The 17,995-nt window shown below is 37.7% G+C and overlaps 1 protein-coding gene across 1 annotated transcript; it reads right to left on the reverse strand.

Annotated features, from left to right (window-relative positions):
• Positions 1 to 205: 205 nt before the first annotated feature.
• Positions 206 to 17,339, reverse strand: LOC137280804 (A-kinase anchor protein 5-like). The gene is made up of 6 exons (XM_067812009.1): positions 17,321 to 17,339; positions 16,853 to 16,933; positions 15,400 to 15,480; positions 4,887 to 5,036; positions 2,498 to 2,653; positions 206 to 399 (listed from the first exon to the last, which is right to left on the reverse strand). Exons 1-6 carry the CDS (start codon positions 17,337 to 17,339, stop codon positions 206 to 208), a joined length of 681 nt encoding a protein of 226 aa, XP_067668110.1.
• Positions 17,340 to 17,995: the final 656 nt, after the last annotated feature.

Raw genomic sequence — 17,995 nt, forward strand, 5'->3', positions numbered from 1 at the left:
GGTAACCCAGGGGTAAAACGTTAGTTTGTCATGGCAAAGCCTGGTACGATTTTCAACATGCTTACATTTCATGAAGCCCACATGTGGTGTCCCCGTGGTGATATCGATCGATATCGTGATAATTTCACTAACAGCGACATAAAACAAAACACATTCACTATTACTTCTGTATAATACAGTCATGCCCATACACCAGACGGCATTACTATGGATGCTCTTGAGGTTTGATCAATTCAGCCATACCTTTCCCTGACACAGTTCCAGCCTGGGCCTGAGCCTGAGACTGAGACATAGCCTGAGACACAGCCTGAGACACAGCCTGACCCACAGTCTGAGCCATAGTCTGACGGAGAACGGAACCAGAATCCGGATGCGATGAGGTTCCAGCCATTGTTTTACCTAGATTCACAAAGACACACGTTAAACATTACCAGTCCTCGTAAAACACTGCCTGCCATATCATATGAAAAGAAAAAGTTATGTATGATTGTGATATTAAGGTGCATATATACCAGCATCTTCACAGTTTTTGTTTTAAATGTATGAAAAATGAAGGTTTGACTTATCCAGACGAGCCCTTAGCAATGAATTTCATTCAAAAGCTCTGTCCTTATCGTCTCGTAAGAAACACGTCCTTATTTTCCATTGCATCGTCATTTTGTTAATCAAATCCAACATGTTGTATTCCATACTGTAAAAACTGTGCACATTGTTATGCCTTGTGATGTATTCTCTACTATAAGAACTATGTATATAGCTATGCCTTGTGATGTATTCTCTACTATAAGAACTATGTATATAGCTATGCCATGTGATGTATTCTCTACTATAAGAACTATGTATATAGCTATGCCTTGTGATGTATTCTCTACTATAAGAACTATGTATGTAGCTATGCCTTGTGATGTATTCTCTACTATAAGAACTATGTATGTAGCTATGCCTTGTGATGTATTCTCTACTATAAGAACTATGTATATAGCTATGTCATGGCTATGCCTTGTGATGTATTCTCTACTATAAGAACTATGTATATAGCTATGCCATGTGATGTATTCTCTACTATAAGAACTATGTATATAGCTATGTCCTGTGATGTATTCTCTACTATAAGAACTATGTATATAGCTATGCCATGTGATGTATTCTCCACTATAAGAACTATGTATGTAGCTATGCCTTGTGATGTATTCTCCACTATAAGAACTATGTATATAGCTATGTCCTGTGATGTATTCTCCACTATAAGAACTGTGTATATAGCTATGCCTTGTGATGTATTCTCCACTATAAGAACTATGTATATAGCTATGCCTTGTGATGTATTCTCTACTATAAGAACTATGTATATAGCTATGCCATGTGATGTATTCTCTACTATAAGAACTATGTATATAGCTATGCCATGTGATGTATTCTCTACTATAAGAACTATGTATGTAGCTATGCCTTGTGATGTATTCTCCACTATAAGAACTATGTATATAGCTATGCCTTGTGATGTATTCTCTACTATAAGAACTATGTATGTAGCTATGTCCTGTGATGTATTCCATAATATAAGAAGTGTGTACATTGCTATGCATTCCAAACTGTAACAACCGTGTGCATTGCTGTGCCATACGATGTTGTCCATACTGTAGAACCGAGTACATGGCTATGCCACCTGATATTTTTCATACGGTAAGAACTGTCATACATTGCTATGCATGTACACCTTACCTATGGAGAAATAAAATAAACAAAGAAAGGGTTCCATGAGCAATTCATACTTTTGTGATTTCGTTATTTAGTTAAAAATATCATAATGCTGAGTTATGATAAGATCATGTCAAATATGCAGTTTGGTAACTATCCAATATCATTAAAACGTTTTCGCACTGATAAAACTCTGAAATTCAGATCGACATTGAAGTTAAGTCCAATTCCTTTATAACTGAAAACCTTGAATCGAATACACTGATTTCAGTTTGATACTTGGCCTGTTTTTCAGGGCCAATACATGTATCCAAAACTATACCAATACAGTTTAGTCATGCAGAGGGTCCACGTCATTCAAACGATGCCAACTTGTCATGACTTCAGCTTATTGCTATCTTTCATACGTAATCCACCATATCAGAGAATTTGATCACACGATTTCGCTATATGCCACAACATGTGTGGTGGATGCTGAGACCAGATCTTTTCACTTGTGAGTCACAATGCAGAAAATCTCATAAAGGTAACAGCACTAATTACACGTTACAAATGTATCTACTACTACTACTACTACTACTGCTGCTGCTGCTGCTGCTGCTGCTGCTGCTACTACTACTACTACTTCCAACAGGTGTGCAATGTATAAAACCACTAAATGGTGTCCCCGTCGTGATGTTGATAGAATATTATTTATAAACTCACTCACAACTACTACTGTATAATACAGTCGTGTCCATACATCAGTTCAGACAGCATTACAGTGCATGCTCTTGAGGTTTGATCAATTCAGCCATACCTTTCCCTGACACAGTTCCAGCCTGGGTCTGAGCCTGAGACTGAGACATAGCCTGAGACATAGCCTGAGACACAGCCTGACCCACAGTCTGAGCCACAGTCTGACGGAGAACGGAACCAGAATCCGGATGCGATGAGGTTCCAGCCATTGTTTCACCTAGATTCACAAAGACACACGTTACCCAAATAACATTATTCGCCATGTCATTGAACACTGAAGTATGACTGTGATGTTTCGATGTGTTTATACCGACATATTTACAGGGTTTTTTTTATGCTGATGAATCATGAAGGTTTGAATTAACAGACCTACCCTTAGCGATGAATTCAGGAGCACTGCCCTGGACGTCTCGTAATAAACGCTTATTTTGTAAATCATTGTCACTTTTAAATCGAAGTCAGAAATGAGCTCCTGTTGAAAATCCCATACAAATTCTAAACATCATTCAAATCATGTATCGGAACTGGGTATTCTTGTCATCATCCTGTCCATTCACATCGAAAAATACAATAGAGAAAATCCATACTTAAGACCTCTGCAATTTCGTTATATACCATGAATAAAACGTTAAGCGCCACCCAGTATATTTTGCAAAAATATAGGTTGGCACACAGCAAATCTTGCAGAAAAGAGAACTATCATGAATTGGTTTAGTACATTTAGTTTAAAAACAAAGCGATAATGGAAATTATCATTTGCCTTCAACAGGACGCATGCGCTTTGGAAAACACGCATTTTGTTTTCCACAAAGAGGTTACCTTCTTTTGAAAAGTGAAAACCAGAAATGACTGTTACATGGTCACATGATTATCACTTTTAACGAGTGAAACCTAAATTTAATAATCTTGTATAAGCACAAGAGGAAAAAGCATCATAGATGTAACCATAATACTATTTCCTTTAATTGTAAGAACAAATTACCATGACACGCCTAAATCAGTTACCAGATGAACCTTCCCAATTAAAGTCCAATAAAGCATTGTTTGAGACTAAGGTTTGAAAAGTTTTTTGTTGCTATTTTGGGTTTTTTTTTCTTTTGTTATGTTGTTGTTGTTGTTGATTGTTTGCCTTTTGTGTTTTTATGGTTTTTTTGTGTTTTATGTTTGCTTGTTTGTTTGTTTTTTGAGTTCACGCAAACACAACATTGAAATACATTGCTATGCATGTACACCTTACCTATGGAGAAATAAAAAAAAACATAAAGAAAAATAATATTTCTCCATAAAATAGTGCCCGTAAATCTTTTTGTGCAATATTATTATGATCACTAAACAATTCATCAAACATCCATAGAACTATTTTCAGATTTAATAATATCACTGCAATAATATGTCTTGCTCCATTTGGAACAGTAATAATCACTCTATGCAGTATATATTTATTAGTTATTGCGCATTTGATATGAAACCTAATAAACGAGCATCACGAGTGGGAAAAAAATAAACAAGAATGAGCAAATTCGTACTTTTGTGATTTCGTTATTTAGTTAAAAATATCATAATGCTGAGTTATGATAAGATCATGTCAAATATGCAGTTTGGTAACTATCCAATATCATTAAAACGTTTTCGCACTGATAAAACTCTGAAATTCAGATCGACATTGAAGTTAAGTCCAACGCCTTTACAACTGAAAACCTTGAACCGAATACACTGATTTCAGTTTGATACTTGGCCTGTTTTTCAGGGCCAATACATGTATCCAAAACTATACCAATACAGTTTAGTCATGCAGAGGGTCCACGTCATTCAAACGATGCCAACGTTTCCTGACTTCAGCTTATTGTTATCTTTCATACGTAATGACAAAGGAGGATAAAGATACTGAAGTGCATGAGATAGAGAAACATTGCTTCATATCTTTGGAACGTTGTTAATATCAAAACTTGATTAAACCTTGAGCATATTCTGCTGATACACACCAAGCAGAAAAAGGATCTTATGGGAAGTCAAGTCATCATTTCTCATAGAGTGTTTGTGGTTTTAAATTAAAATCCGCATCCACCAAATCAGAGAATTTGATCACACGATTTCGCTATATGCCACAAAATGTGCGGTGGATGCTGAGACCAGATCTTTTCACTTGTGAGTCACAATGCAGAAAATCTCATAAAGGTAACAGCACTAATTGCACGTTACAAATGTATCAACTACTACTACTACTACTACTACTACTACTACTACTACTACTGCTGCTGCTGCTGCTGCTGCTGCTGCTTCCAAAAGGTGTGCAATGTATAAAACCACTAAATGGTGTCCCCGTCGTGATGTTGATAGAATATTATTATAAAGTCACTCACAACTACTACTGTATAATACAGTCATGTCCATACATCAGTTCAGACAGCATTACAGTGCATGCTCTTGAGGTTTGATCAATTCAGCCATACCTTTCCCTGACACAGTTCCAGCCTGGGTCTGAGACTGAGACATAGCCTGAGACATAGCCTGAGACACAGCCTGACCCACAGTCTGAGCCACAGTCTGACGGAGAACGGAACCAGAATCCGGATGCGATGAGGTTCCAGCCATTGTTTCACCTAGATTCACAAAGACACACGTTACCCGAAAAACATTATTCGCCATGAACACTGAAGTATGACTGTGATGTTTCGATGTGTTTACACCGACATATTTACAGTTTTTTTATGCTGATGAATCATGAAGGTTTAAATTAACAGACCTGCCTTTAGCGATGAATTCAGGAGCACTGCCCTGGACGTCTCGTAATAAACGCTTATTTTGTAAATCATTGTCACTTTTAAATCGAATTCAGAAATGAGTTCCTGTTGAAAATCCCATACAAATTCTAAACATCATTCAAATCATGTATCGGAACTGGGTATTCTTGTCATCATCCTGTCCATTCACATCGAAAAATACAATAGAGAGAATCCATACTTAAGACCTCTGCAATTTCGTTATATACCGTGAATAAAAGTTATGCGCTACCCAGTATATTTTGCAAAAATATAGGTTGGCACACAGCAAATCTTGCAGAAAAGAGAACTATCATAATTTGGTTTAGTACATTTAGTTTAAAAACAAAGCGATAATGGAAATTATCATTTGCTTTCAACAGGATGCATGCGCTTTGGAAAGCATGCATTTTGTTTTCCACAAAAAGGTTACCTTCTTTTGAAAAGTGAAAACCAGAAATGACTGTTACATGGTCACATGATTGTCACTTTTAACGAGTGAAACCTGAATTTAAGAATCTTGTACAAGCACAAAAGGAATAGTTATTATGCTTTAAAAAGCAGTGTCATATTTCCTTTAATTGTAAATACAAATTATTATGAAACGCCTAAATCAGTTACCAGATGAACCTTCTCTAAATATGAATCGGTCTTCCCGATTAGTTCAGCCTAACATTTCCACAGCTTCACATCTTAGTTTTGAAACAGGCTGGCGATTTACTTTTCATTCGCGGTATATAGTTAGATATATCATTACGTGGACGTGCACTGAAATCTGAAGACTGTTAATGTAATGCTGTGTCAGTTATGCACAAAATATACTATCCGGTAATATTAAAACCGTATTGACCTTATAAAGCCCTGAAAGACATTGATGTATCCAAATATCACAATACAGTTTCTCCATGAAGAGAGTTCATGTCAATCAAACGATGCCCTGTTACCTAAGTGTAAGGAGTTTGTGGGTTAGGAGGAGGGATGAGAGGGGTAGTTCTAACTGGGCCAGGGGAATATCACCCCTAAATCCCTTACATCGATTTTACCTGTAAAGTGTTACTGATTAAAGCCAATTTTTGCGGAGAAGTTGATTATGGCACAGTAAGACTTTTAGCTCCGGGTTTTTGGTCATTTACATACAGCACAGACAGCATGTGGACGTCTCCCTTTAAATACTTAGTTTAATTCAAATTGAGTCCTTTTATTTGGACAGTGTTTGCTTTTCTATTATTTGATTTGAAGGGAATGCATCACACCATACCATTCCTTGACTATTTTCTTGTGGTCTCGTATCATTTTCATCGATATTCACGTGTGCACCGTCTCACCGAGACAAGCAAAAATACTTCAAATACATGTCCTGGTTTCCTTTCACTTTATCTGAGTCAGTCTAGCAGAAGGTGGCAACACGTTATATGTTAACCAAATATTACCCAAGAATCCGATTCCTAATTTGCCGTGATAATGATTCCTGGTTAGACAGAATCATAAATATGTTCATGGTGTAATGTGATGCCATCAGCGGTTGGGGCTTCCCTACCCAACTAAATGTACTCATGGTGATGCAACTGGAACTATTTAGCAACCGTCTTCGTTACTGTCAATTTTTCAACAATGTCAATATCTGGTCATATATTTGTTACTGCTGCTTTGCCATGTCTGACATTCGACTGTATTTTCTGATTTGAACACTTCATACTTTTAACAAAAGTATAGCCGGTATTGATTCGAAATATCCTAGTATGTAAGGTATTACCGGGTACTCAAGCTGTAGTATGTGTTGATTCAAATCAAAGAAAACAATCAATAAATTTCCAGTGTGCTTTCACTAAAATTACACTAATACGTTTTTTAACCCATTTCGTACCTTTTGTGCTCAAAGACTATTAACATGTTTGTAACTGACCCTGCATCATTATATATGTTTATACTACACTTACGATTTGCATAAAATTTAATATTGGATGAAAGAATGGCAGGTAACAAAGAAGAATCAACATAAGATACCATAATTAGAATGCTTGCCGTTTATGTTTACTGACGTCCTGACGAAGGAAATCCGTCTTCTAGATGGCTGTGCGCTGACGATGTTATCTGTATACATAAACGCTGGTTAATGAAAGCCGATATAATCTAAAGGACACTGCATTGATAACACACCCGCTGAGTCCAAACCACCTCTACTTCCCCCTAAACCATTATTGCAGAACATGAATACTCCTCCAATACTCCCAAACCTTACGGGCGTTGGGATAGTCAGTGACCTGTCACTAACCGAGTTTCCACATAGTGATTACCACTGTGAGCACCAAAATTAAATTTTTCAAGCCAATCAGCTGACCACACAATCCTGTTAGTGGACTCCAGCAGCAAGCATGGGAGTGTTTCAAACATATTAGTGGCGTAGGAGCAGTGTACTGCTTAAAACATTGTCGTGTGACGACGAAAACCCGGTTTTACCTCCTCGGTTGGTTACAACTGGGAACAGTTTTCTGGTTCCGTAAGCCGAGATATTGCAGGAATGTCACAGATAGAATGTCAAGCGCACTCAGCGTAGCAGAGAAACAATTAAATCATTGTATGACATTGTATTCATTTCGATATGCACATTTAATGTTGTTACTCAATGATAAATTCAGTTTAATACGCCAGTTCACATGGGTATTTCCATGTAAATTGTTAAGGCTGGTTCATATCAGACATACCACCTTTTGACAGCGTTCGAGAGAGAGTCCGACGATGAACACGTATTGCTTTACCTAGGTGAACAAAAACAATTAAGGTAATCAAATATAACAACCATTTTCCTCAAATGTTACTTCAATCTATCCAACTTTCTTCACAAATTGTGCAATGTCCTGGTTTACATAACTGACATTTGGGTTCAAAGTACATTGCTGGGGTTGGTTCGTGTGTCATACCATCTCTTAACAGTGTCCGAGCCGGAGTCTGACGAAGAACACTCACTGCTTTACCTAGGTGAACAAAAACAAGTTAACATTAAGTTAATCAAACATAACAACCATTTTCCTCAAGTGTTACTTCAGTCAATCAATCAAACTGCATGATAATGAATCGATTTATATTTACTGTTGTTACTTGACAAATTCAGTACAATATGCCAGATCATATAGGTATTTTCATGTATATTGCTGGGGTTGGTTCGTCTGTCATACCATCTCTTAACAGTGTCCGAGCCGGAGTCTGACGAAGAACACTCACTGCTTTACCTAGGTGAACAAAAACAAGTTAACATTAAGGTAATCAAATATAACAACCATTTCCCTCAAGTGTCACTTCAGTCAATCAATCAAACTGCATGACAATCGATTTATATTTACTGTTGTTATTTCACAAATTCAGTACAATACGCCAAATCATATGGGTATTTTCATGTACATTGCTGGGGTTGGTTCGTCTGTCATACCATCTCTTAACAGTGTCCGAGCCGGAGTCTGGCGAAGAACAGTTACTGCTTTACCTAGGTGAACAAAAACATGTTAACATTAAAGTAATCAAATATAACAACCATTTTCCTCAAGTGTTACTTCAGTCAATCAATCAAACTGCATGACAATGAATCGATTTATATTTACTGTCGTTACTTGACGAATTCAGTACAATACGCCAAATCATACTTAAGTCAATCAATCAAACTGTCTTCACAAATCGTGTGGTTTCTTGTTTCATTGTAATAACACTTCGGTTCAGACTTATGTTTGCAGACTTTGCCTTTAGTGATCCAGAGTCCATCCCGAGATAGCTACAACTGCCTGCAACAATTTAGAATACTTAAGTGTGACATTGGGTCGAAAAATGGTTCTGCTGATATTGATACTGGATAGGTTCATCATCAGTGTAGAAATGTTGTTCCGTTTCACCGGGCCCTTGCTGAGGATGTCACTGAAGCGTCACTGGCAGAAAACCCGGATACTCTTCCGGTGTCAGTGGAGGCTTGTGGAGGTAACAGGTCTAAGACACCAAGAATAACGATGACTTGAACGACATACAGTCATAGCCCAGACTGGTTACATATCAATCAATCTAACTACGTACAGAAACAACCACAACCACAAACAACTAACTACAAACTTGGCAGGGGCAATTATGAGAATTGTATAACGCCACATCAGCGACATTGCAGCTATTTACGGTGAGTTTTTCAGTCACAAAATGCCCGAGGAAACAGCAGGAGGGTTTGGATTCCTCATTATCTCATTTCTCTTTATCTCTGGAACATTGTCTGTGTCTAACCTGCATTCTTAAGTTCAAATAGGCTTGTCCTTTGATAGTCAACACCTTCTCACTCAAGTAAATTTAATTATCCTCCTGCTTTTGTATTGCCACATGAAGAATATATATTTTTGATCTATTGAGTTTGTGAGACCAGTCTCACTGGAAAGGGACTCGACGTGGAGACTCGTTTTTGTTCTGTGTGGATCCTTGTTGATCAAGAACGTATAGGTGATCCAAGGAAAGACAGGGCAGAATGTGTTAGGAACCTGCGCTTAGGAGGTCCATGATTATCATATCGACTTTTGTTTAGGGGGGGGGGGGGATCTAAACTGATGGGGACATCAATGACAACTTTCCTCTTTGTTACCTAAATGGAATGACAGACACAAACGTAAGTGAATAAAGGGATTGAAGTGAAACAGTCCTCTTCCCCCTGAAATGGGTTCTGTGCAAATGCTCTTGCAAAATGAACCTTGATTTGACCAGCAATACATTAAAGAGTCGACGAAAAGAAGTACTCGGTCAGAGAGATCAAAATATTTCTGTGACCTAAAAGTTATTCGTGAGGTACAAGACCCTAACATCTTTCCATAGACTGTAACCGACACAGTCACAGGTTATGATGCGTCTTCAGGGATCATCCTTTGAACATCTTTCTGCTAATGTTAATAATGCCATAGTCGATGCAATATGGTGACACCCAATCTGCAAGACAGCTTGTAAACATTGTTATGTGTAATCAGACAATTAATAGATTGGAGGTGTTGCAGATCACCTTTCTTCGACCTCTGCAGAACCAGTCAGGCATATCCACTGTACATTCTACTGTGTTTGGACACAAGGGAAGAGTTTTTAATGCGAGTAATCAACTAATTAATATCAACAGGTTCTGGTATAGTATTAGATCTGGACTATTAAGTTACCTTAGTAATCAGGTGCAATGAAACGCGTCAATGCAACTGTAATTTAGCATTAATATGACTATTGTTCTCATTCTTCCTTTGTTCCCCGAGCTTACATTTGACGAGTATGAACATCAACTGCTTCAAAAAAACTCTCCTTGTTTGTCTTTTTCTCACCACTGACATATACTGCATTCTTTTGTTGATCGCCAGACATGACCTTTCGGTCATGCACGTTTTATGCTGTGACAGGTTCGGTTACATTTGGGTGTTTCAAGATGTTGGCAGTGCTGAAGCATACTTGTCAGAGTGTTTAATGTTTCATTGCACTACTCTTGATCGTGGGTAACCTGCGACCCCTTTGCTTACAATACCAGTGTGCGGTACATATGCAGTTTCTGATCGGTGCTAAACTTACACTTATCTGCCTGTAATTAATTCAATTCTGGTGAACATAGACCCACGTGTGCAACACATATTGCCAAAATAACTACTCTGTTAACACGTAAAACTATGAAAGGTCCACATGCATCTTTCCTTGCAACTGTCTTTTGTGACCTTTGTTGTCAGTAACTGGGGTAACTTATGCCTGTCACACAAATCTCACGGTATGTTTGACTATAACGACTCGAGGAATTCTATTGTTATGTCCAGTCGAGAAGCGCACGTAACGTATCGAAATCCTCAGATTCATCATGCAATGATTTGTAAGATAATCGATGGCACCCTTTGACTTTTGCGTTTTACATTTACCTCATCAGTGTGACTAATTACCTTATGAGTGTGACTAATTACCTCATGAGTGTGACTAATTTCCTGTGTAAGACTAGTCTGTATCTTTGCACTGTGAAAAAGCACGCCAGCTGTGCAATGGTATGTCCTGAGTCAAATCAGTCAGCTATAACAATATCATGCGCTTCTTCAAAGATGACAACATGACATGCTAATGGCATGTTTTCGAACTTACTTTACTGTATCATGTTGCGCATTATTGACAGTGTTTCCTTTCAACCTGGTGTTTGAATAATGGATGGACGTTGCATGTGCTATTTCGTTGGTTTTATATACATGTTAGATGAAAGAACGACTATCATAAAGAATTACTGACCACAAACATTTTGAGGATACTACTATGAAAATACTTGCCGTTGGTATTTCTTGGAGACATTCTGATGGCAATCCTTCTCCTCTGTAGACCTGAACCTAGGGATGTCTTGATCTTCTTGACTGTATGAAATTAATACACTACATAATCAAATAAGACCAAACCAGATGGCATATCCGTGTAATATTCTAGAACCTAGAACATTTGCAACAATTGCTAATGACGTACAATGTGACACATATGCTTGTAAAAGACCAGATTGTATCTTAGTGAGTGAGTGAGTGAGTGAGTTTAGTTTTACGCCGCACTCAGCAATATTACAGCTATATGGAGGCGGTCTGTAAATAGTCGAGTCTGGACCAGACAATCCAGTGATCAACAACATGAGCATCGATCTGCGCAATTGGGAACCTATGACATGTGTCCACCCGATCCCGTTAGTCGCCTCTTACGACAAGCTGAGTCGCCTTTTATGGCAAGCATGGGTTGCTGAAGGCCTATTCTACCCCGGGACCTTCACGGGTTTGTATCTTAGTACCGTGATAACAAAAACGCCCAATCTGTGCAGTGGTATTTCCTGTGTCACAATCACCCTTTTCACATGTGCTGCTTCAGTCAAAGGTCAGACTGTCTTCGCTGATGGCATGTTTCAGAACAGTTTTCACAATTTCTTAGTTCCCCGTTATTGACAGTAGTTACATCTTTTATCTAGTGGATAATAGATGGAAGTTGTTTCAGACAAGTGTCCTATCCGTCCTGTCATGTACAGTGCGTGCAGTGCCTATTCAACCAAGGATGACGCTGAAAATGGTACCTGCATAGCAGTGTAGATTACTTACATGTGTTTTATATGCATGTTGGATGAATGAACGACTGTCAAAAAGAATTACTTACCGCAAACATTTGAGGATAGGGCTATGAAAATACTTGCCGTTGTTGTTTCGAGAAGTCATTCTGATGGCAAGCCTACTGCTCTTTAGACCTGAACCCAGGGATGTCTTGACCGTCTTGACTATATGAAATTAATACACTCAATGATCAAATAAGAACAATGTCGATGGCTTTCCCATCTGATATTCTAGGATCTAGAACACTAGCTTCGAATGTGAACGATCTACATAGTGGCAGATAAGCTTGTAAACTAATTCCGTCGGTTCATGCATTGTTTCTTTCTCATTACTCTTACTGGAAGTATTGATGATTTTTCAAAATTTACAACATGTACTGTGATAATGATATGCCGCCCTCTTGCTAATGGTTCTCTCACTCGCCAACATTTCCGAAATTCAAGAATGTATAAAAAAGATGATAACATTTTACTTTATTTTTAGTATCATGTGTCCAAGCAAGCACAATACCATAAAACTAACAAAACCAACAGCCTCTGACGTGACTCCAAACCTCGAGCGAAGGTCCAGTCTTCCTTTGTATCGGGTACTAAGACCAATATCCGCACACGGAGATATATATATCGCATATTTCACTTGCAGACATTTTGGGGGAGAGCATTTTGGCAAGACGGATGAGAGGGTTGTCACATTTTTGTATGAAATACTTTTCAGGAAAATGACCGGCATATTATTTCAACATAAAGAAACATTCTGAAAGATACTATTTTCAACACACACACTTTTCTTTTCTTTTTAATAGAACGTCAAGAGTCCGAACACAGTAGGCCCATCCTACCTGACTTTCTACCTGGATGCATTTAAACTTGCACCGAGGAGATTCCAATTTATGTTCCTGAATCTAGAACAACAGCCTCGATCTGCGGTTGAGAATCTCCCTACCATAAGTGCAGGGCATATTACTATAATGATGGGCATGTTAGCAGAAGTCATCCAGAACATTTACTGAAATGACACCGACTTCCCAGAGATTCTGAGAGATTTTAGATCTGTGGGACCTTTGGTGAAACTGTGATATGCATAGATTCTGTCTGAGTGTTTCGACGAAGGCGAAGACAGTCGAGATGTTACTTAACTTATACTACACGATCCTTACTTAAAATACATTTCGCTTCTACCATCGTCATTTTGCTCACTGACAATGTACATGAAACAAGTGCCGGGGAAGTTTTCCACAAGCAGGATATGCTCTTTTGGGGATTTCAAAGTAGTTCTTAACATTTTATACACCATATTCTCTTGGCAAAACACATTTTAACTTGAATTATTTGTATTACAAGGAGTTATGCACGTTTACTGAAGCACCCAGAACAAGTAGGGTTGATCTTAATTAACGCTCATCGCGAAGTGCACGTGCATTTGTTTAACTGTCCCAACCACTGTGCTCAATAATACAAACCAATAATATCAATGTGAACCTGTGATTGTTTGGTAAACAACTTTTACATCCCTTTGATTTTATTTGCTTTACATTTTTTAAGTGAAATTCATCGGCGGGTTTTCTCTGCAACCAAACTATAAAATTGGACATAGGTCATTTCAGAACAACAGTAATACCATGTTAACTGCCACCAGTTAACTGACACCATGTCAAAACATGGTGGGCCGTTTTTCCTAAGTCCTTGTGTCATGACAGACTTTCGATGATTCACCCCAAACCGCTTGTTTTCCTTTTGTGGCTCATATGAATTATGCACCTCCTCGATAATCTATTCGTTCTTGTATGGAAGTAGAAACAGCTTTCCATTCAACGTTTTGCAAGACGCTATGACCAACAGAATCTAAGGAGAATGCATTTGTATCCACCAAACGCCAACAAGTAACAAGTAACAAGTAACAAGTGGAATTCATACTTTGTAGAGTCCCAAAACAAATCAGGTTCAAGATGTTCAGAAATATTTGACCGAAACATGTTCATTCCCCAGCATTTCCAAAATGTACAATGATGCTGTTATCTTGAAGCAGGCACAACTTTAGAATCTGAACACAAAAATATATGGACGTTCTTACTGAATGGTGGAACATCCATCACCTCTTTTTGCAATGAGCTAACAGCAGCGTCCATGGTACAATTGTGGCCACATGAACACCATCTTCTGACTCTTTATCTCAATTCCGAGTGTCATCACTGACCTTCGATCATTCACTGAAAACGTTTGCTTTGAATTTTTTACTCATCTAATGACTGATCGGCTACTCGACTATCTATTGCTTCATATTTGGGAGAAGGATCAGCTCCTTTGCAATCCCCGAAACTTCAACTTCAACTTTCTTAATATTTGGGACAAATAACAGCTCCTTTCAGCTGCTTTCAAACTTTCCGAAACGGTTTGCTGGATACCGTTGGCAAAATACATACCTCTAGCATTTCCTGACAGCATGCTGTTCCTCAAAAATAGTCTCCTTCTGCTTGACATTGTGTGTGACTTTACGGATGTTTCTGTATAAAATATAATTATACAATGCATACTAAATGATCAGGAAACATAACTGCAACTACATAAATAACCTGTTCATCCTGTGTAACTGAATCGACAACAGTGCTCACTGTTGTTCACAAACTGTGTGTCATCCATGAAGTGTCATGTATACTTGTAAATGAAATAACAAAATAAGTTCATTCTTTCTCGTCTCTCAGCTAGTGTTCCTAACACTGATTTCACCGTATGATATTGCTTTCTTTCTAACATTTCAAAAATATTCTCGCATGGAAAGAAGTGAACTTCATTAGAAAAATACTCATCAGGTCTAAATATATATATGACATTTGAGTGTCTACATAGTTGTAGAAATCACGTGAAGAAGCTGATAAATCCACAACCTACAGACATAACTCCAAACTTGGAACAAACATCCACTCGTCCTTTGTTGATGGATGCAAAGTCGTTTGCAGAATGTATGTGAATCGAGCATACGTTTTAAGCATCCTCGATGTGTCTCCCGTTGTTAAATTTATTTGCTAATATTGTCTCTCTTATATATGATGAAAGAACGAATGGCTTGCTATTACAACTTACAGAGACATTTATTTGAGGTTCTACCCTTAATATACATACCTTTGGATTTATCAGCCGCCACCTTGCTCGGAAATAGTAGGCCCTTTGTACCTAACTGTGACTTTGGCTTGGCAGATGTTTCTGTAGGGAATGAAATATGCTACTTAGTACGTAATTACAGATTCTGATTAAAACAGCTTTCGAAAGGACATCCTCACATCTTTTTCCTGAAGAATTATAGTCACTCTTGTTGATAACAAGTGCACCATAAATGCCAAGTCAACAAATAAAAGCACTCATGTTCCTGTCATCGTTCCTACTGGAAATATATGCTGTCAAAATTGCGCTTCCACAAACCAACAACAATTTGATAGCAGCAACATATACAATAGGTTCCAACATATATACATCTAAATCGGTGATGACTGATCGGCTACTCGACTATCTATTGCTTCACATTTGAACAAAGGAACAGCTCCTTTGCAAATTCCCGAAATGTTTTACTGGATATCGTTGGCATAATACATACCTTTAGCCTTTACTGGCATTATTCCGTTCCCAAAAAATAGTCCAAATCTGCCTGACATTGCATGTGACTTTTCGGATGTTTCTGTATTGAATATAATAATATAGAAACTTTTACTACTGATGAATATTTATGAAGTGATGCATCCATCCACGAGATGCATGTTTAAAGCGCCTATATACAATGCATGCTAAATAATCAGAGAACGAGTTACAACTTCACCTTTCTTAATATTTGGGAGAAATAACAGCTGCTTTCAAACTTTCCGAAACGTTTTCCTAGATACCACTGACAAAATGCATATCTTTAGCTTTTCCTGACAGCATGCTGTTCCCCAAAAATAGTCTATTTCTGCTTGACGTTGTGTGTGACTTTACGGATGTTTCTGTATAAAATATAATTATACAATGCATACTAAATGATCAGAAACATAACTACAACTACATAATTAACCTGCTCCTCCTGTGTAACTGAATCGACAACAGTGCTCACTGTTGTTTACAAACGGTGTGTCATCCATGAAGTGTCATGTATACTTGTAAATGAAATAACAAAATAAGTTCATTCTTTCTCGTCTATCAGTTATTGTACCTAACACTGATTTCGCCGTATGATATTGCTTTCTTTCTAACATTTCAATAATATTCTCACATGGAAATCAGAAAAATACTCATCAGGTCTAAATATGTATATGACATTTGAGTGTCTACATAGTTGTAGAAATCACGTGAAGAAGCTGATAAATCCAAAACTTACAGACATGACTCCAAACTTGGAACAAACATCCACTCGTCCTTTGTTGATGGATGCAAAGTCGTTTGCAGAATGTATTTGAATCGAGCATACGTTTTAAGCATCCTCGATGTGTCTCCCGTTGTTAAATTTATTTGCTAATATTGTCTCTCCTATATATGATGAAAGAACGAATGGCTTGCTATTACAACTTACAGAGACATTTATTTGAGGTTCTACCCTTAATATACATACCTATGGATTTATCAGCCGCCCCCTTGCTCGGAAATAGTAGGCCCTTTGTACCTAACTGTGACTTTGGCTTGGCAGATGTTTCTGTAGGGAATGAAATATGCTACATAGTACGTAATTACAGATTCTGATTAAAACAGCTTTCGAAAGGACATCCTCACATCTTTTTCCTGAATAAAGAAATATAGTCACTCTTGTTTATAACAAAGTGCACCATAAATGCCAAGTCAACAAATAAAAGCACTCATGTCCCTGTCATCGTTCCTACTGGAAATATATGCTGTCAAAATTGCGCTTCCACAAACCAACAACAATTTGATAGCAGCAACAACGGCTTCCGACATATATACTTCTAAATCGGTGATGACTGATCGGCTACTCGACTATCTATTGCTTCACATTTGAACAAAGGAACAGCTCCTTTGCAAATTCCCGAAATGTTTTACTGGATATCGTTGGCATAATACATACCTTTAGCCTTTACTGGCATTATTCCGTTCCCAAAAAATAGTCCAAATCTGCCTGACATTGCATGTGACTTTTCGGATGTTTCTGTATTGAATATAATAATATAGAAACTTTTACTACTGATGAATATTTATGAAGTGATGCATCCATCCACGAGATGCATGTTTAAAGCGCCTATATACAATGCATGCTAAATAATCAGAGAACGAGTTACAACTTCACCTTTCTTAATATTTGGGAGAAATAACAGCTGCTTTCAAACTTTCCGAAACGTTTTCCTAGATACCACTGACAAAATGCATATCTTTAGCTTTTCCTGACAGCATGCTGTTCCCCAAAAATAGTCTATTTCTGCTTGACGTTGTGTGTGACTTTACGGATGTTTCTGTGTAGAATATAATTATACAATGCATACTAAATGATCAGAAACATAACTACAACTACATAATTAACCTGCTCCTCCTGTGTAACTGAATCGACAACAGTGCTCACTGTCGTTCACAAACTGTGTGTCATCCATGAAGTGTCATGTATACTTGTAAATGAAATAACAAAATAAGTTCATTCTTTCTCGTCTATCAGTTATTGTACCTAACACTGATTTCGCCGTATGATATTGCTTTCTTTCTAACATTAAAATAATACTCCCACATGGAAAGAAGTGAGCTTCATCAGAAA

The sequence above is a fragment of the Haliotis asinina genome, chromosome 4 (genome assembly GCF_037392515.1).
Source record: "Haliotis asinina isolate JCU_RB_2024 chromosome 4, JCU_Hal_asi_v2, whole genome shotgun sequence".
NCBI lineage: Eukaryota > Metazoa > Mollusca > Gastropoda > Lepetellida > Haliotidae > Haliotis > Haliotis asinina.

Coding starts and splice junctions, on each gene's coding strand:
- LOC137280804 (XM_067812009.1), bottom strand. Junction 15,481..16,852: donor GGCGGCTGATAAATCCATAG/GTATGTATATTA, acceptor CATTCCCTACAG/AAACATCTGCCAAGCCAAAG. Junction 5,037..15,399: donor GGCGGCTGATAAATCCAAAG/GTATGTATATTA, acceptor TTGTGAATCTAG/GTGAAACAATGGCTGGAACC.